Below are 19,918 nucleotides of genomic sequence, written 5' to 3' on the forward strand. Positions count from 1 at the left end.
AAATGCCTCACCTTACTTTAAAAAAAAAAAGAATATGAAGTAGAAAAAGGTTTTTTTAAGGGTTTATCTTTGATATAGCTTTCCATAAATTAAGGAATTAATTTAAGGGAGGATTAAATTAAGGGAATGGGTGACTAAGCGTTTCCCCATCTCCTTAAAGTCATTCACACAACCCACAAGGCTTTCTTTGTTGTTTCTTCCGGGCACCACCCAAATAAGTGGTGCTGCAGCAATCATCTGAGGTGGAATTGGGAGAAGGAAGTCCTCCCACATACCACAATGCCCTGTGTGGGCAGCGGAGAGGCAGTCTGCTGTAATGCATCAGGGCTCCTCTTCCGGGCCACACTGCAGTCAGGGCTCTATGGTCACTGCTGCCATTCAGACTCCCAGTGCTGCATACGATCAAAAGTGAGGTAGGATGGGCTCCTTTTCCATTCTACGTCACCTTTTTGCCAAGTAGCAGGTCTGGGCTACTTGGGGCTGTAGCTGCTGGGTTGGGAGACGACCTGATCTCTCAGACGACACAGGTTGATTAGTTAGGACAGAGTGTACCCAAGTTCCCTCCCTGGCTTCTCCAAGATAGGGCTGAGAGAGATTCCTGCCTGCAACCTTGGAGAAGTGGCTGCCAGTCTGTGTAGACAATACTGAGCTAGATAGACCAATGGTCTGACTCAGTATATGGCAGTTTCCTATGTTCCAAGCAGCCCGTGTTGTATGAATGACCCTCTTGTGTCATTTCCCTCTTTGCAGCTCTACTTGGCTTGTCCTTGATTTCAGTCATCTGGGAGAAGAAAGAACTAACCAATAGTAAAAGCATGTACATTGTGTTTTGCACTAAAGCTTTTGGAAGAGATATTTAGCATTGGAAAGTGCACTTAATATTTGAATTTTTTCTAAAAGCATGTATCATGTCATTAGCAGACTTTTGGAGCTTGTCATGAATTCACTCCTGCTAACTGGACAAAGACACCTTTCAAAGTAGTGATTCTCTGTACGTTTTGCAGAGGGAGAGCAACTGTCTATATTCAGTCTTACTCTTTTTGTAGAAAAGCAAGAAGCCTAGAAAAACAACTTTGAGAGTGCTTTTGTTGGAAAGCTAGATATAAATGATAAAAGTAATAACTAATACAGAGGTGTATATACAAGCTTTTATAGGCAGGCCCTTGATGATTCCTACTTCCTGGTCTTTGCCTTTAATGACCAGAGGCATAAATAGAATAGTAGGGGGGCGGGGGGGGCATCAATCATTAGGACTGGAGTGTGTGGTTTCCCCCTAGCACAGGGCTCTGAAAATCATGCCCGTCTTGGCTGAATCAGGTCAGTTGGTGGTGAAGTGTTTTAAATGTGCTAATAGTTAATGGTTTCAAACTGCTTTTAAATTGTTTTGTAATGATTGTTTTTAAAGGACTTATCCACAGGTTTTATTTTTGCTGCTGTGCACTGCCCAGAGCTGTTTGGATGGGGCAGTATATAAATATAATAAATAAATAAATAGTGAATAAATGTAATAAATAAAAAAGTGAAATCTTATCAGTGTATGGAGTATTCTTCTGCCTTTTTTTTTTGCATTGTTAGCAAAAGGGAACATCACTCTAAGGAACATGGAATATTTTCAGCCTCCATACTACAGTGAAAAACAGCTGAATGGGGGAAATTCTTTCTCTCTTAGAGACTGATACTGTGCAGAGTTTAGATACAGCAGAATCTGTATGTTTCAGTGGGCTTTACTACACATAGGAATAGGCTGTCTGTTTTTATTCAACTTGTTCGTCAGCAATTTGCAGTTTGAGCCACCCTTTCCTTTATAATAGTGATGGAGTCTACTTCCTCTTCTATGCAAGGTTGACTTTAGGATTTTTATATGCAACAGATTTAAAAAATATTGCCAAACAGTTTTTCTTTCACTGAGGAAAACATGACAGAGAGATTCAAGCAATAGTGTGGTAATTTGGGAGAATCTTAGCAACCTAGATTTCAAGTTGTTGCCTTTTTTTAGAGTATCAGTGCAAGTTACTGTATGTGTTGAATCCACCAATCTTAAAGTGTGCCACTACCCTTGCTTTTCCTGGAGCGGCAGGCAGTCTCAGGACCTGAGGTTGGGACTGGGAGATTAGTGTTTTGATCTTAAAATAAACAATGTGTTTGTGACCCTTCTGGTTTGTTTAAAATGCTTTATTTATTACTCTCCCACCACCAAATTAATTCCTAATTTGGGTTTCTAACACTAACTTTGTTATTGCGCCCAAGTGGAAACATGGGGAGAAGTAAATAGACACAGTTGAAGCAGTTTTTTTAAAATTCTAAAGAAAATAACTTTATTCTTGTGCAATAGCTTCAGTGGTTTCTTATTCACTACAATGTAGGGTCAAACGCATAATGGTTTCTGAGACAAATTAACAACTTTAGAACTGTGCACCATCAGTTCACTGTACACCAGTCAGATGGTGACTACTCCATCTTTTATATTTCAAATATTTCAATATATGTATTCAAATTCAGGTACTTATATAGGATTGTGTCAGTACATCAACAAAGGCTTTACTTGCAAGTTATCGAAGTGACCTTTTAGAAACAATAAGTTTCTTTAGACTTTCAACACCTTTACACAGGCTATATATCCAGGGAGGCTGTATCTCAGTAATCAACCAAACACACCCAGCATTTACATTTGATAGTCAAGCTTGCACAAGAGAAGTCGTGTCTGGAGTGTAAAATCTACCCACTAGCCTCTCAATTCCACCCTCTGTCCTGCCCTAGAGACCTTATCCAGAAATCCTATCTCTAGCCCTAACCATCCTTATCTCCATCTGTCGGTTAACTTCAACTGAATTTTATAGCCACCTGTTCACTCCATTTCAAAGCCCTTCCCTTAGGAATTATCTCCAGAGGAGGTGCCTAAATTTAAACTCCTCCTGATTGATAGATGAAGATCACCATAGGCATTTGTCAGGAAAAAGAGGTACTCTCCCACTTGGCACAGTTGTGCTTCACCCATGAAGGGAACTGTGTAGTGAGGCAACTCATCTGTGAGGCGGGTGGGGGGGAGGTGTTCTTTGCTCAGGTGCATCTCTTTGGCTCTAAAGCAGGGCTGCTCAACTCCAGCTCTCCTGCAAATGTTGGCCTGCAACTCCCATAATCCCTGGTTATTGGCCACTGTGCTTGGGGAATATGGGAGTTGTAGTCCAAAGACAGCTGGGGGCCAAAGTTGGCCTGCAATCATTACAAAATGGATGGTTTGTAAGTTTCCTACACTCCCCCTTTTTAAACTTATTCCACTTCATTTAAAAGTAATATTATTTAGCATTTATTTAAATAAGATAGTCTACTTTCTGGTTATAGTCCACCTTTTGGTCAAATTGGCATTATTTCTATAGCACCTGTGCGCATTTGGAGCATTTTGCATACATTGTTTATATGTTACTGCTGTGTAAAGACTTGGCCTTGAAAGGCTGAAGCAGTTTCATTGCCCCAGCTGCCATATACTGAGTCAGACCATTGGTCCATCTAGCTCAGTACTGTCTGCACAGACTGGCAGCGGTATCTCCAAGGTTACAGGCAGGAGTCTCTCTACGCTCTATCTTGGAGCTGCCAGGGAAGGAACTTGGAACCTAGATGCTCTTCCCAGAGTGGCCCCACCCCATAAGGGGAATATCTTAGAGTGCTCACACTTCTAGTCTCTCATTCATATGCAACCAGGGTGGGCCCTGCTTAGCTAAGGGGACAAGTCATGCCTGCTACCGCAAGATGAGCTCTTCTAAGGGGCACGCCCCTTGCCACGCACAGAGCTGGCGGCTCCCACTGCTTTCTTCCACACACACAGCAGTTCTGCACACAGCACTAGGGAGGGCCCTTAAGGGGAAGTGGAGTCACAGGAAGCCCCGATGACCTCTCGGAAGGGATGTGGGACATGCTGGGAAATGTAGTCCTTTCCAGCACTGTCCTCATAGAGCTTTGTGGCTTAGTGGGTTACAAGTTGTGCATTCATGCTTTACTAGCTATGTGGCAGGCAGAGAAGTTCAGCGTGTTTAGCTTTTCTCGACAAGAAGATTCCACAATGGAAAAAGTGTTCCTATTGTGTATGGAGGAGCGGGGGAGTTTAGCTTTTTGGCTCATCATGCAGTTTAATAGCAGGAGCAAGCACCCTGCCAGAGGGTAGCTTAAACATGTTCTAATGTTTGCCATTTGTAAACATTTATTTTAAGTCTCCTTGTGAATGAGTTTGAAAATTCCTAGTCTAAATCTTTCTCGCTGAGATACATTACTGATCATGACAGAAAGAATTTCACTTTTAATGAACTATTGGTTTAACTTCAGACCTTCATTCTAAAAAAAAAAAGTGCTAATTGTGCATTAGTACAATTGAAGTTAAACCTGTGTTTGATTCAGAAAATCTGGGGCACAGAACCCTAACTCTCACATTGTTCTGTAAAATCTTTAGGGCACTGGTGTGTATGTGTGTGTTCTCCCTTTCTTGCTTTCCCTTCCAGCAAACAACAAACTTGACTTCTCTTGAAATGGAGCAAAGTGGAGACATTTGGTGGAAGGCAGGCAGGACAGAGTGAGTGATCAAGCTGCTGGAACTAGTGTGGCAACAGTTTCTAGGAGAGGCTGCCACTGTGCTGGTTCCAGCAGCTTGATCTCTTTCTCTCTTGCTTTCACCAACAAACTCTGCTGCTGACCTACAACCTCAAGATGGGCACGCCCAGAAAATACAGCCAGCCCAGCAAGGGGGAAGAAGGGTGGTGCTAGCAAGGGACACGTGACTAGTGTCAATGCTGGGGGCAGGGACATCAGGCAAATGCACAGGGAAAAATTCACAGCTGGGGAGGCAAGGATGTGGCAGTGCCTGTAGTTGCCTCCTGAGGCCATCATCTCATCTTGCCTCATGGGGGAGTCACCCCTTCTTATTGCTTTAGAACAGGTGCATCTCTTCATGTTTACGTTGCAACAGTGGATCACAAGAAGAGGAGAGCTGGTCTTGTGGTAGCAAGCATGACTTGTCCCCTTAGCTAAGCAGAGTCTGCCCTGGTTGCATATGAAAGGGAGACTTGATTTGATGTGTGAGCACTGCAAGATATTCCCCTCAGGGGATGGAGCCACTCTGGGAAGGGCAGAAGGTTTCAAGTTCCCTCCCTGGCTTCTCCAAGATAGGGCTGAGAAAGATTCCTACCTGCAACCTTGGAGAAGTCGCTGCCAGTCTGTGAAGACAATACTGAGCTAGATAGACCAATGGTCAGACTCAGTATATGGCAGCTTCCTACGTTCCTATATTATTTGTTACCTAATCAGTTGGATTCATTTGATCTTGTATGTAAAACTGTTGTGAGGAAATATTTGTTTGTTAAAAGAAACAATATCTCTGCAGTTAATTTAACAAAAATATCTAAATAATTGTTCTTCAGTTCACACAGGCCTCTTTCCCAAAATATAAGTTTTGTTTTGCAGCATATGTGGGTTATTTTTCAAATAAGCATTTATGAATTTTATTTTACATTTTATATCCCGCTCTTCCTCCAAGAAGCCCAGAACGGTGTACTACATACTTAAGTTTCTCCTCACAACAAGCCTGTGAAGTAGGTTAGGCAATTAGAGTGATTCTGTAAGGAGAACCCCTTGTGAGATTTGTGTATTCCATTCCAAAAACAGCATCAACAGTGCTTAACCGGAAAAGATAAACTTTGTCATTGATCTTGTATTTTGAATTTGTAATGCACTTCCTTACAGTGTTATCGGGGCTGTGCAGCTGTTCCCCTTTCCTCCTTGTTTTCTAAGTTGACAGAGTTGTAGAAAATAAGTATTTTTATATAAGTTGATTCATCTTCTTCCCTGAAACTTAGAAATGGCTGGTCGGTGTTCACTTCTCTATTGAACTGTGCTGACACCCCTTCCACTTGCAGAATAATCCCTTGTGTGAACACACTCCTCTTTTTCTTGATGGCAGCAGATTTAATGATAGCCCCAAATGTTTGGATGCTACCCTGTGCGACTTCAAGGGAACTGGGTGAATGACCAGCCTACGTGCCTGGGCTTAACATTATGGCAGGAGAGGCAAGGAAGAGCAAGGCAGCTGGTGCAGGGTGAGGAGTGTAGGAACAGGCTGCACCTGCGTCTTGTTTTCTGCCCCCACTACACCCATAAAGAAAAAGGAAAGATTGTGCAGTTGATTCGGTGTCAACTCCTGGTGACCACAGAGCCATGTGGTTCTCTTGGTAGAATACAGGAGTGGTTTACCATTGCCTTCCTCTCACGCAGTATGAGGTGATGCCTTTGCTGTTGTGCATCCACCTCCAGCACCTTCCTATATCGCTAGTGCCCAGTATAGGTGATTACAAATATATATTTACTAGGCACAGTCTGGGAAGCACACCGGTGGGGATTCAAACAAACAGCCTCTTGCTCCCTAGGCAAGCTGCTTCCCCACTGTGCTACTGCAGCTGTTACCTTACCCATATGGGTTGCTAACGGTCAGCTTGTGCATCGTGTCAGCCATGATCACATTCTATAGTCTCCTGTAATAATGTGCTCACTTACAATGTAGCTTCTGGTGCTACATTTTCTCTTGGTCTTTTTAGGCCTGGTCTTCCTTTGCAGGTTGGGTATCACACTGAAGCTTGGTTCACCACAATTTTATTTTATTGTTAGGTTTATGTGCCGCCTCTCATTAAAACAATCTCCAGGCAGTTTACAGAACATTTAAAAAACAATACAAACCTATTAAACAGTTAAAACCATACATATATATTAAACTGGAATATAAAAATACAAATCTAATTAAAAGTTTAAAAAACATACACAATAAAACCATGGAGCACAACACCGCAGCAGCAATAACACAAAGAACATTCACATAAAATCCTGCGTAAAAAGCCATGAAATCACTTGCTTTCTAAAAACTGTGATGGAGGACTAGCTGGGGCACTAGCCGAAGCTGTGCAAAGGCATCCCTGGCCAGTGGCCACCATCTCCACTTCAGCATCCAAAAGCAGATCTGGGGCCAGCAATACCCCCAAGCTACACACTTGCTCTTTCAAGGGGATTCCATCCCCATCTAGAACCATTTGAATCACCTCATTCCTGTTGGCTCTCCTACTGACTAATAGCATCTCCGTCTTGCCTATATTTAATCTCAGTTTATTATATTTTGATCTTTTGGTGGAACTGCTCTGGAGTGCTTGTCTAAGATACTTCAGCTATACTTCTAGCTTAACGTGTGGAATTAGCTTGGCTGGAGGCAGCAGACCTGTTACACTTTTGTATTTTGGAAATGAAGAAGAGGCAGACTTACAACAGGTTTATTTAGAATACAAGGGAATCCAGGAAGGCAAAAGTTGGTTAGGCAAGTCAATAAAATCTTAACAAGAATGTTGTTGAAGGTAATTTCGCTTAGTGTCCAAATTATAAATTGATTGGCTTGGCTAAGGTGCTTAGACCAGAGCCTGGCTTAACGTTTGCCATGGAGAGTGCTTAGAGTTGGGGTAGAGAGAATAGAAGGGCATGAGGAGAGCCAAAGAGGCAGTAGGTTAGTTGACCTATCCCTCATCCGGTGGTGCATTTGGTGCACTTGCAGATTAGTGCCCTGGCAGTTCCCCTCATGGGAAAATGGCAGGAAGAAGGAAGGGTGAGGGATTAAAAAACTAGCACTCACACCCTTGAGAACCAGCGGGGTAAAGGTCTGTGTAGATTTTGATTCTGAGGCATGTGGCTTGACCATGAGTATTTATACTCCAAGACATGCTTGGAGGCAATTCCCAAGCCATTCTCCCTCCCTGGAAGGGCAGAAACTCAGGTAGAACAATGAATTTAATGGTTACATGAACTGGTCAGTCTTGGGTGTGACTTTGCAGAAGTAGCTTGTGGAAATGCACATAGAAATGAGAATAGCTAGACTTAAGGCTTATCTTGAGGTGGAGATGACGCTCCAGGTGTAAAGATAAATATTTTAGATTTTGATGGGCTGCCTCCACTCTGATCATTGACAGCCTATTAGTCTATTGATGATGGGTTTGGAAATGCTTGCTCTTATCTGAGTTGTTGTAGAGAGCGCCAGTCATGCTAATTCTCTTGAAAAAGGGAATATTTTCTTCCCTTGAGGTGTACCTTTGAATTAGGCCTAATTGCTGGCTGGTTTCCCTCTCTTGAGATAACGAGAGAGGCTGGGAATGGCCCCCTGCAGTCTTACCTCGGGGCACCTTGCCCCTTGCTGTGCTCATGCCAAGCAATTAGCTGTGACTCTTTGCCAGATATGGGCAGGTGAAAAGTCCATGAACCGAGGTCCAAAATGAAAACTGTGAGCCCACAGTTCCAATAGCATAGAGGGGTGCTTTCAGTATCACCTCAAAAGAGAGCTGTTTGGGCAACAAAGTTATCAATTTTAATAATACAGCACATACTTCTAATTCTAAATAACCAACCATTCAGACAGCTTATCTTACATTGCAGTCCTATGCATTTTTAACTAAAAGTCCCATTGCCTACTGTTTTGAATTTACAACTACTTTGAACTGTGACAACCAGACTTTTGTGGAGTGTATCTGAGCCCAATCTTATGCATCCTTGACTCAAAGTAAATCCAGGAAAGTTATTAACCAAGCATTATTAAATTTCCTCTGCTTGTGCATTCTAAATATTAATTCATCTTAAAACAGAGCCATCCTATTGGAAAGGCCCATTCTATGTACTGAAAGTCTGATGTTCTGACAACTCGCCACCTCCTTTCTCTTGCTGACTTGTATGTGTCACCCCATCATAAGACAGACACTTTGCCTCAGTGCTTTTCTGCCCCTAGTGCTCTCTTTCTCGTCATCCTCCAGCTGTCAGCCTTATTCCTCCTATATATACAGTTCATCACTATCACCATGTGCCATAGGGAAAGCAAGGGGTCATTGTTCAGCTAGGTAGACACTGTCCCTCCCATGATGTCCTGAGCATCGGGTATTATTGGCTTCTTAAAGTGTAATACCTTAAAGTCACAAATGCTGTGTCGAACATGAAGAAACCAACTAGAACCAAAGTAAAATAAGTGGTGGTAGATGATGCAAATACGGTTGCTGGATTTTTGTTCCTGCTTCTGTACCTTTTAGCAAGCAGCCTACCACATGGAAATTTAGCAGGTAAAGCTTTCATCCACCACTTATTTCTGTGCCAGCAACAGCTTCAGCGGCTGTTTTCCAGGTTTCTTGTTGAAGGCAGATTCAAAGGAAAAGAAAGGAAGGAAAGAGCTCGAGCCACATATTGGAGTGGTGAGGTAAAATAATCTATCTTTCTTTCTTTCTTTCTTTCTTTCTTTCTTTCTTTTTCTTTTTTTGCTGCATGGAAGCTTTGCTTAGTTTTATCTTTCATTATTCTTGTGCACAGCTAAAGGTGACAGTACACCCTGGAAAAGCAAACACTGGGATGTGTGGATTTTGTGCACAGAGATGTAAAGAAGGAAATTATCCAGCCAAAGTCTAGGCTGACTTTTATTGTCTGATCTTGGGAGCTTTTTGGGGAAGGCATTCATTGCCATAGTAGAAAAACACATAGCATATTTTAATTGGAGAGTACACAGGAAACTTGTAGGTCTTTCAGGAAAAGAGGAGTTAGTAAAATGCCTGAGAGAACAGTTTTGATTTCTGGTAGCCAAGTTAATATGGTGCTGGTGTTTTGCTTTAAAAAAAATAAACAGTGCAGTTGCAACTTTGGTGCCTTTCAAAGCACAGCTGAAGGCCCTCATCTACTTGCTGATGATTTTATATGGTAGCAGCTAACAGGCAGGCTCCCTGATTTCCAATGTGGTCTAAAATGTAGGAAGTGCTGAAGTTGACTCCTCATTGATGTCTATCATGTGTTGTAAAGGGCATATGTAGCATTGTGACTAAGAAACTGTGAATGAGGACTTCCTCTACCAGGAACTCACTATGTGGCATTAGTAATACCACTCCCTCACAGCTTCAGCTCCCTGGCTGTAATTGAGGATAGTACTTCTCTTACAGGGCTGTGGTAAGGGTTACATCCAAGTACACGTGAAGTGCTTTGAACACTTGAAGGCACCATACAAATGCTATCATCAGCCCTATTCTTACGTTTTATGAGTGCACAAATGTCTGTCAACTTGTACATGTGTGTTTGTGTGGATGACAGTGAGGCTGTTTACATGAGCAGCCCTACCTACCTGGGGTAGGGCTGCTTGTGTGAAGCACCAGGATCATGGCCAATCCCGGCACTGTCCCGCCAGGTAGCCCAGGAGTTTTCCTTGGGCTATTACCCAGGCAGAAGGCCACCAGTTGCCCTTCTGCTGGGGATCCTGGTCATGTCTCTGCTCAGGCTGCCTATAGCCCAAGCAAACACATTGCTGGAGGGCTAGAGCACTTAGCCTGAGGGGGAATCTCCCAATGCATTTTGCTCCTTGTGTGGTGCATTGTGGGATTTCATTGTGGGATTTCTGGATTTCTAGGCAGCATTTCCCCGGCCTCTAGAATGCCACACTGCTTGCTGTGGTGGCAGTCATGTGTAGCAGAGAGGCGCACCGTGAAGATCCAGGAGATTGTGTGGAGGAAAGTAGGTAACTCCTGCCTCCTCCCCCACCCCCCAGCCCTTCCTAACCACCAGGAATTTCAGTCATGTGAACGGCCTTAGTATGTGTGTTCGTTCTAAAAGTGAACCTCAGGACAGACCCCCTTCAAATGCATGCTACAGATAGGAAGTGTACTACTGTGCCTGTGTTCATCATAAACTGTGAATCACTGTACCTCTGTTGTACGAGTATTCGACATAATGAGGCTATTCTCACGATCGGTGAAAATCGGGCTAGGGGAGCCGAGACCGATTTTAGCGGACCGTGAGAAGCACCGGGCTCACAGGTGAGTCTGGTTGCTGCAAAGCGGGTAACCCGCTTGCAAAGCCCTCCCCTAAGCTCAGGGTAGCAGAGCGAGTGCTCTGCTAACCTGGGCTCTGCGATCGTGTGTTGCCGCGCTGTGGCAACTCACGAGGACACCCCCGACCAGGAGGCTAAAAAGCAGCCTCCTGTCTCCGGGGTCTCTCCAGCATGCTCTGTGCCCTCATGCAGAGCATGCTGGAATTTCCGGGGGGGGGCACGTGGCCCCCAATCCCCGCAGTCCTCGCCGGCTCCGTGACGGGAGCTGGCAGTCATGGATCTTTATGGTGCGCCCAAGGCTGCAGCCTGCTCTCCCCGCTCACCTTCTCGAGGTGGGTCTCACTGATCATGAGACCCATTTCAGTGTCTGAATGGAGCTATTGTTTAAGCATACTGATAGCTTCAGGTGCTTTAAGGGATTAGTGTCTCTGCTCCTCTTGAGAGTAGTGTGCTAACCAGAGATCTTCAGTGTAGCTTTTCATGACATAGACGTGCAGTGAAGGCAAAAGCAGCACCTGATCATCTCCAACCACCTTGTAGCTGTCAAAGACACAAAACCGCAGTCTTAAGTCTAACCACCCTACTCAGTGTAAGTAGTGGCTCACCTGCAATGAGTAGAGATGATAGATCAAACTACATGTAAAGATAAGAATGTGCTTAATGCTGAGCTCCTTGTTTCCTATAAACGAAATAGCAGGTGGAACAGGACCACACTGTGGGGTGTTTTAATCCTCTCCTCCTACCACAGTGCTGATCTTGGTCCCTTGCCTTGTGACTGCTATTTGCCAAAGGAAAAAGAGGTCCCATTAGCGCCCCAGGCAAGTTCTTTAGAAACAGGAGGGGAATGAGCTCTCTCTCTCCCTTTTCACACTATTGATGTATCACAAATGACTTTCATTAATCTGCACTGGTTTGTGGGCTAGTAATTTTTGTGAACGTTTTTGCAAGATTGCCCGTGGTAATGGAGGTACACAGGGAGGGAAGAGGGTTGTCACCATCATAGTTAAACTGGCCTGACTGGATTCTTTTTTGTTGTTGCACAACTTTGGTAGATTTGTTTTTTCATGGAGTAATTTCAAAACATAATACTTTGTTTAGCTATTCTGATACTTAACAGGTTCATTCCTACTCTCTCCATATATTTATTTATTCGATTTCTGTACCGCCCTTCCAAAAATGGCTAAGGGTGGTTCACACAGATAAATTATCTGTGTGGTCTCTGTTCACCTCGCAGCATATCTGTGATCTCTGTTCACCTCACAGCAATCCCAAGTGGTGTCTTGCTGCTGCTCTCATTTCACAGATGGGAAATGCATATTTAGAGATTGTACCTTGCCCAGGCTCTGTAGATAAGCAGCTGGATGCTTCTATATACATATATCTGAAAAATCGATGAAATACTCAAGTCTATCAAGAAGGTTTATCATTATGCACTAAGCACCTGTTCATAGGACTTGCTGTATCAGCTAGTAAGTATGTACAGTGGGGTGTGCCAACTCTGGTATTAGAACAGTATCACAAAGCAAGATATGTAGGTGGATATGACACAGAAGTTGATTACTTGATGCTAAAGTCTTTTTTGCTCTTTTCGATTCTAGCTAGGTTTTTATTTTGCAAATATCCTTTTACCCCTAATGGTACCTGCTTAACAAACTGTTGGGCTTATTTACATGAAATCCATATTAAAAATGGTTACATGTGAATGCAAGTTAAAATATTTTTGAAAGCTCCCTGGGCCTTGAAAGCTGGCAGTAAAAGCCATGAATGTCTCTAGGTGCAAGGTCAGAGATTGGTGCCAATAATTCATTCTCTCTCTCTCTCTCTCTCTCTCTCTCTCTCTCTCTCTCTCTCTCTCCATTTTTCCTAGTGGACTTTGTATATTTGAATTTGTTTAATGTCAGCTGCTAGTGTTCAGATTTTAAAATATGTCCTGTGCATATTTAGTCTTGTTTTGCCTGGTACAGCAGGTTCTTGTTTACTGTGACTTTGTTAATTATCACTAATACATGGTGTTCCTAGAGAAAATTAGCTTGAGTTCTCCTCTGGTAGCCAGATCAAAATTTCAGAAATAAGAGATGCCATGGAGTCGTCACATGGAATTGTATCCTGGTGAAAGAACCATCCATTGTATTATATTGGACTGTTTTAGGATAAGAAACAGTTTAAAATAGGGAACAACAAACAGAATTGGCTGTTATCGGTGACAATTTTATTGCTTGTTTTGATTTAGCACTAATTCCTGTGCTTCAACAACCAGTTAAAACAAGAACATGAGTTCAGCCTATATAAAGGCCTATTCATAGGTAAGCTCTGCTGCTTACCTGCATGGCGTGGGAGCCAGTTGGGTGTGGTCTTCTTCCATGTAATGTCTGTAGGGAATCAGACACCCTGTATGGGCAGAGAGATGATGTGTTTACTTCTCATGCCAAGTTGCCCTGACTCTAGGGGTCTAATAACATGGAAAGTAATCACATCAGTTGCCTGTCTGCTATGATTGCTTGGCAGTATAGCACTGACATAAGACGTAAACATGGGCATGGCTCCCATGCTGCTTGGGTAAAGTATAACATCTCTTGATCATCTGCTAATATCCAAACACAAGCTGCTGGTAGACTGAGGAGCTGACCAGAATGGTTTTCTTCTTGGTCAGCTGGCAACCCCTATACAAGGAGTGCCTAGGGATGTTGGCTCTTGACCTGGAGGTCTTACCTGTCTCTTGAAAAGCTCCAAAGCAGGGAGAGAATATTGAGCTGTTATACTCCTTTCACTCCCATTCCTGCTTTGCTATGACAGTGGGGCGGCTGGTGGAACAGCAGGATTGGAGGCCCAGCAGTTTCTTCCCATCTCATTGCTTTGGAGTTTTAAAAGGGAGCAGGCCTATTCTCTAGGTCAGGCATCCCCAAACTGCGGCCCTCCAGATGTTGCTGAACTACAATTCCCATCATCCCAGCCACAATACATTGTAGCTGGGGGTGATGGGAATTGTAGTTCAGCAACATCTGGAGGGCCGCAGTTTGGGGATGCCTGCTCTAGGTCGACAGCTGGCAGCTCTTTGAAGGGCCCAGAGTACAGCTTCACATGAGACACAGCAAATATCAGGGTGGATTTGATTTAAATCAAACTGATTTAAATCATGATTTAAATCAAACTGATTTAAATCACGATTTAAATCAAACTGATTTAAATCACGATTTAAATCAAACTGATTTAAATCACGATTTAAATCACTAGCAGGGTGGATAAAAATAAAAAAAATCCAATTTAAATCAAAAATCCGATTTAAATCAAAAAAATCGGATTTTTTTGATTTAAATCGGATTTTTTTTTATTTTTATCCACCCTGCTAGTGATTTAAATCAGTTTGATTTAAATCAAATCCACCCTGGCAAATATGGCTGCCATGAACTTCCAGTTCCCGGAGAGTGTGTGTTCTTAGAATGAGCTGCAAGAGCTGGTCCCAGTGTGTTGTGCAAACCTACCAATCTCAGGTTGTTGAGCCGCACAACATCTGCCACCCAATCTTAATTACAGAGGTCAGATGGCGGAAGGAAGTGTAGCTTGGTAACCTGCAACTGGCGGGCCTGCATGATGCAGCAGGACTGGGATTTGTGGCTCACACCAGGAGTGTGTATTCTCTGGGAACTGATTGTTCTCAGCCGCTGTACTTGCATGTTGTGTGAAGCCACCCCAGCGTCTAAGTTGGAGTGAGGGGGAATAAAAGGGGAAATTGGAATTCAAATGAGTGTATCTAAAACATGTCTGACTCTACCAGGTTCTACTGCATTGTCTGATTCTAGCCAGACATTGGTGTGTGTCTATGTGGAATGAATTTTGTTCAGGGTTGCAATATCAAGGCAGTGTGTGCATGTGCCTTCAGAGTGGGGCCTTCCTGATTCAACCTGAGCAGGATCTAAAATTAACTGAGCGGACATCAAAGAACATGTGAGCGCGCATACATGTGCACGTCTTAGAGGAAACACTGGTGTGTGTGTGTGATATAATGTGTGTCCTATCTATCTATCTATCTATCTATCTATCTATCTATCTATCTATCTATCTATCTATCAATAATACAAACTCTTCTGGTTTCCTTTAGTATTGGGAGGATTATCATTCCAGTGCTTTATGGATCGGTTGTAGATAGATGTGTAAGAGTAAAAAAAATTTCAGTTAAATATACTGCTGTAGCCTCTTCATTCACCAGCTAATAGTAAAGACAAAGACTAAAGTTAAGCTGGGATTCCACCCCCTCTTTTCATTTGAAAGACATAACATTCATGTTCTTATGCATGGGCACTGAAGACCTTATGCACACTTACTTAGGGATCAAGCCCTACAAAACTGATTTCTTGAATAGAACCAGTCTGTTAATTTGGTAGTTGTAGCATGATGATTTGATTGCATTTTTGCAGCTAGTGTTTGGGCAGGGGCTTGGCTTTCTCTGAGCTTGTTTTGTGAGTTTGTTCCTTCCGTGTGTGTGTGTGTGTGTGTGTGTGTGTGTGTGTGTGCGCGCGCGCGCGCTTTCAAGAAGATGAGCTGGCGGATGTGAAAGAACTGTGCCTTTAAGGAAGGACGTGAAGAAGCACTTTTCAAAGACAGTCACACATGTTTTAATCTCTTCTGTGGTTTCAGAACGCCTTTGGGAGCCTCCCTGGATGAGCAGAGTAACCAGACTTTAAAGGGTAAGGGTCGGACATATAAGTGCTTTGATGCTTTCTTGCCTATTAATCTGAAAATAGCACAATTCAAATGAAATTGAGCTGTGTGTCAAAGCTTCTGATTGATGGCTGTTTCCTTTGCAGTGTTTCTGACTGTTTTTGATAAAGAGGAAAACAATTTCTGGGGTTTTAAGAGTTAATCAATACTTACTGTTAGGAATGAATAAGGGGCCGAGGGTGGAACCTTGACAAGCATGTGTGAGAGTGAAAGTGAATTATTAAGTACATATGCTGAGAAGTAGGTCAGAGTTTTGGTACAATCTCTCTTGGCTGGCTTCGACTGAACTTGCCACACCTGAAAAGTTACCACCTGCGCAAACCAGACTACAAAAGTTCAAAGTACAACAAGAATCTGCAGGTAGTGACAAGGCTCATAAGAAGCCCTTGCAGTAGCTGGAGCTCCCTTCTTTTGATGCCCAGAGAAGCAAGAGGATGTTTGATCTAATATGTTTCTTAGAGATGAAACTCCTGCTCCTGGTAAGACTTCTGAAGTCTAGCTGAAAATGCAGTCTCTGGGATAGATGCGTCACACCTGTGGCACTGCTGCATGGCTCTTGCAGTGAAATGGCCAGTTTCCTTAGCTTGGGAGTAGAGCTCTTTGGAAGTAACCTGCATTCTTCTTTCTATATATTTTGAGACCTGCTGACTATGTTCAGAATAGTCAAAAATCTTCCAGCTTGAGACCTTTTGGGGGACTTTGCAGCCTTCTGGACTGGTCTCTTATATTATCAGCCCACCTCTCTCAAAGCATTTTAAAAAGTCATGTATTTGTTTTAAGTGAATAACCCTGATTGCCGAATGCAGCTGTGTCGCTAGATTTTGATCTTGCCAACTCCCATATCTTTAGGCATGCTGGTGAGAAATGGAGGAAGTTTTGAAGATGACTTATTCCTGGGAGCTGAAGGTAGGTATAGCATTCATAGCCTAGATTTGGTTTGAAGAACAATCTGAGCCTTGTTAAAAACCAAGGCATTGTTTTTATTCTGGTGTACCCGTATGGGCTATGTTGGTTGACAAATGCAGAAGAGGGAGAAGAATATGCAAAGCATTCCCCCCCCCACACCCGCAAAATGCATTAACTTGGTGTATGTGTGGGCTCAGAGAGCAAAATGAATCACTGTGCATTCAGTATGGTATTCGGATTGAGCAATGTTCTTCCTTTTTCCTTTTTAAAGCAATGTTTTAAGCCTCCAGTTTCTGGAGTCATGTTTGAACATAAAAAGTTATTGTTTTAGTTAGAGGTCAGTTATATTATTATAATCCTGACTACATCTTATTAAGAGAGAGGTGGAGGCAGAGCTCTGGGGTCAGTCTTCATTAGTTAGGGATTAGTTCTGTAATGTATGAGGTAAGAGGGTGCCTCTGAGCAGGTACAGAGAACCTCCCCTTGGTTACTAGCTTCTGTGTGCCTTGGACTGCAGAGCAGGTGATGTGATCTCTCCTGGCAGCCTGGTGCCCCTTGTTCTAAAATGAAGTACTGTTCTTGGTGGACCTCACATATAAGGATATTCTAAAAGCTTCTAAAAATACCAACACACATTTTCTGTTGGTTAACCCTCTTTCACAAAACCTTCATTTATTAACCTCTTTCATTCATTTATTAACCTCTCTCACAACACTAGAACCAGGGATCATCCCATGAAATTACCAAGAAATTTAGGACCAACCAAGGAAGCACTTTTTTGCACGATGTATAATTAATCTATGGAATTCTCTGCCACAAGATGTGGTGCTGGCCACCAGCTTGGATGGCTTGAAAAGAGGGCTTAGACAAATTCACAGAGGACAGGTCTATCAATGGTTACAGGTTACTATCTTATCTATCTATCTATCTATCTATCTATCTATCTATGTAAACCATTTTGGAAACTTTTGATGAAAAGTGCCAAATAATAATAAATGATAACTTTATTTGTTGGCCACCCAATAACAATTTGTTCTCTGGGCAGCTTACAACACAGTGTTAAAACATGAGATAAAAACACACTTTAAATCATAACAGAACAAACAAAAAAGGAGCGGGGAGAAAATACAAAATACAATACAAAAACAATTTTTAAAAAGTTATCAATTACAACCACATCAAAAAATTTAAAAATTGCAGTGCAGCTGATGAAGCACTGGCATAATATGCTCAAAATGTCCAGTCCCAGTTAACCTTGCAGCCCAATTTTGTACCTGCTGCAGTTTCCAGACCGTTTTCAAAGGCAGCCCCATGTACAATGTGTTGCAGTAATCTAAATATTTGTAGGAGTGGTAGTTTACCTCTAGGCTCTGTGGCTGGATTTCCTCTGAATACCAGTTGCAGGGAAGCATACAGAAGGGGCATGCCTTTATCTTCTGGTTTTGGGCTTTCCAGAGGCATCTGGTAGGCCGCTGTGGGAAACAGGATGCTGGACTAGATGGGCCTTGGGCCAATCTTATGATGGTAATATGATTTTATTATCTTTAATACTGTAGTCTAGAAGTAAGCTGCAGGATTTACTGAAAAGGATGACTCTTCTGCAGTTTTTAAGAACATAAGAACAGCCCTGCTGGATCAGGCCCAAGGCCCATCTAGTCCAGCATCCTGTTTCGCACAGTGGCCCACCACATGCCGCTGGGATTCCCACAGGCAGGAGTTGAGGGCATGCCCTCTTTCCTGCTGTTTCTCCCCTGCGTCTGGTACTCAGAGGCATCCTGCTTTTGAGGCTTCAGGTGGCCTATAGTCCTCCGACTAGTAGCTGTTGATACTAGTAGCCAACTAGTAGCTGTTTTGACACCTGTAGGGTAATAACCTGAGGCATGATGCCTAGCCAAGTGATGGCACAGAATGGCACATGTTTACACACACCTGCTCTAGTATGGCCTGCTTGTCAAGCAGCACTTTTTTTGGACAGTCAACTGATTTGATCAGTAATTGAAACTGATGAAGGATCCAGGGTATGGTGTGAAGGTACATGATGTAGCCACCTAGCTGATGCTGCATAGCTCTGCAATTAGTAGGTGCCTAGATGAGAGACCACTTGGGACTCCAGTGCATGCTGTTTTGCACTGCCTGAGGAAAATATGGGATATAATTGTAATAAAGAATAGTATCAATGTTCACATTATTTCAATAATCTCTACAACAGCCCTGTAGGGCAGGCTAGTATCTGTGCTTCATGTTACAGAAGGAAGAGGTGACACTGAGGAGCAGTGGCTTCCCTGAGTGTGTTCACGACTGAGCTGAGATTTCAGCCAGGGACTTCGCAATTTGCAGTCTTAACCATGGTGCCGCAATAGCACTCTGTGGCAGTAATTTATGGTACACTGTTCGCAGGTTCCCACGCCGGAACTGTACAGGCAAATGGAAGCAGACATGAGATAGCATTTGGACAATTGCTAGGCAACCGCCATGCATTTTTCCTCAATGTATTGTTTGTTTCTCCCCCCACCCCCCCGGAATATACTTCATGCCAACACAGGGCTACTCTTTTTATTTTAGCTGGCAAATAAAGGTATTTGTGGCATTGGTGGTGAAGGCTGGCAGCTGTGTGGCAAGCAGCATAGATGGTGGTTTAGGGTAGGATGGTGGTGGGAAGAGAGGGCAGGAGAGACCTGGAAGGTCTGGGCCAACTGTCTGGTTTGTATTAGTGTCTAGAATGTTGCATATTGAAGCTGATCCCAGACCTTCATGAAATCCTAAAGTATGTTGGAAAATCTCTTGTCCGATCCGGTTGCCACATCTCAAAACCATCTAGAGATATCTTTATCAGGCAGTGTATAAATATAGATAGATGGATTAAAAATAATATTGTAGATCTGGGGAAAGTGCAGAAATGGGCAACCAAAATGGTCAGGAACCTTCCTTGTCTAGTGGATTGCCAGTGTGTGGGGGTGGTTAGCTACGGGCAAGTGTGATAGAGGTTTTACAAAACTATATGCAGTACAGAGAAAGTGCATGGAGAAAAGTTCTTCTCCCAGAGCACTAGAACCCATGGTTAACCAATGAAACTGAGTGGCAGCAGATAAAAGGAAGTATTTCTTCACACAGTGCATGATTGATTGATTGACTCATTGGAATTAGTTGCCATGGGATAGGGTGATGACCACTAATTTAGATGGCTTTCAAAGGGAATTAGACAGATGAATGGAGGATAAGTCTATAAAATGGCAGTTTACCTCTGAATATCAGTTGCTGAAGTGCAGTGTGTGGGAGTGAGGAGGCTCTTACCTTCATGCCCTTTTCCTGGGCTCCCCAGATGGATCCAGTTGGCTGTTGTGGGAAACCGGATGCTAGGCTAGACAGCTTTTTATTTGATCCATCAGTGGCCTCCATGATACTATCTCTTCTGTGTTTGTCAGGTCCTGTTAATAATATCTATTT

General features: G+C 43.1%; 1 protein-coding gene across 9 annotated transcripts in view; it reads left to right on the plus strand.

Annotated features, from left to right (window-relative positions):
• The window catches only part of ITPRID2 (ITPR interacting domain containing 2), a 181,246-nt gene that overhangs the window by 102,238 nt on the left and 59,090 nt on the right, over positions 1-19,918 (plus strand). For 8 of the 9 annotated variants that reach the window (XM_053269863.1, XM_053269856.1, XM_053269834.1 and 5 more), the window contains 2 exons: positions 15,485-15,534; positions 16,418-16,474. In XM_053269863.1, coding sequence (XP_053125838.1) covers positions 16,420-16,474 — 55 coding nt within the window. In that variant the 5' untranslated portion in view covers positions 15,485-15,534; positions 16,418-16,419. Of the gene's footprint in view, positions 1-15,484; positions 15,535-15,704; positions 16,048-16,417; positions 16,475-19,918 lie in introns of those variants that run through there. The other variant, XM_053269849.1, reaches the window with a different exon arrangement.

Source organism: Hemicordylus capensis, chromosome 1 (assembly GCF_027244095.1).
Source record: "Hemicordylus capensis ecotype Gifberg chromosome 1, rHemCap1.1.pri, whole genome shotgun sequence".
Lineage (NCBI taxonomy): Eukaryota > Metazoa > Chordata > Lepidosauria > Squamata > Cordylidae > Hemicordylus > Hemicordylus capensis.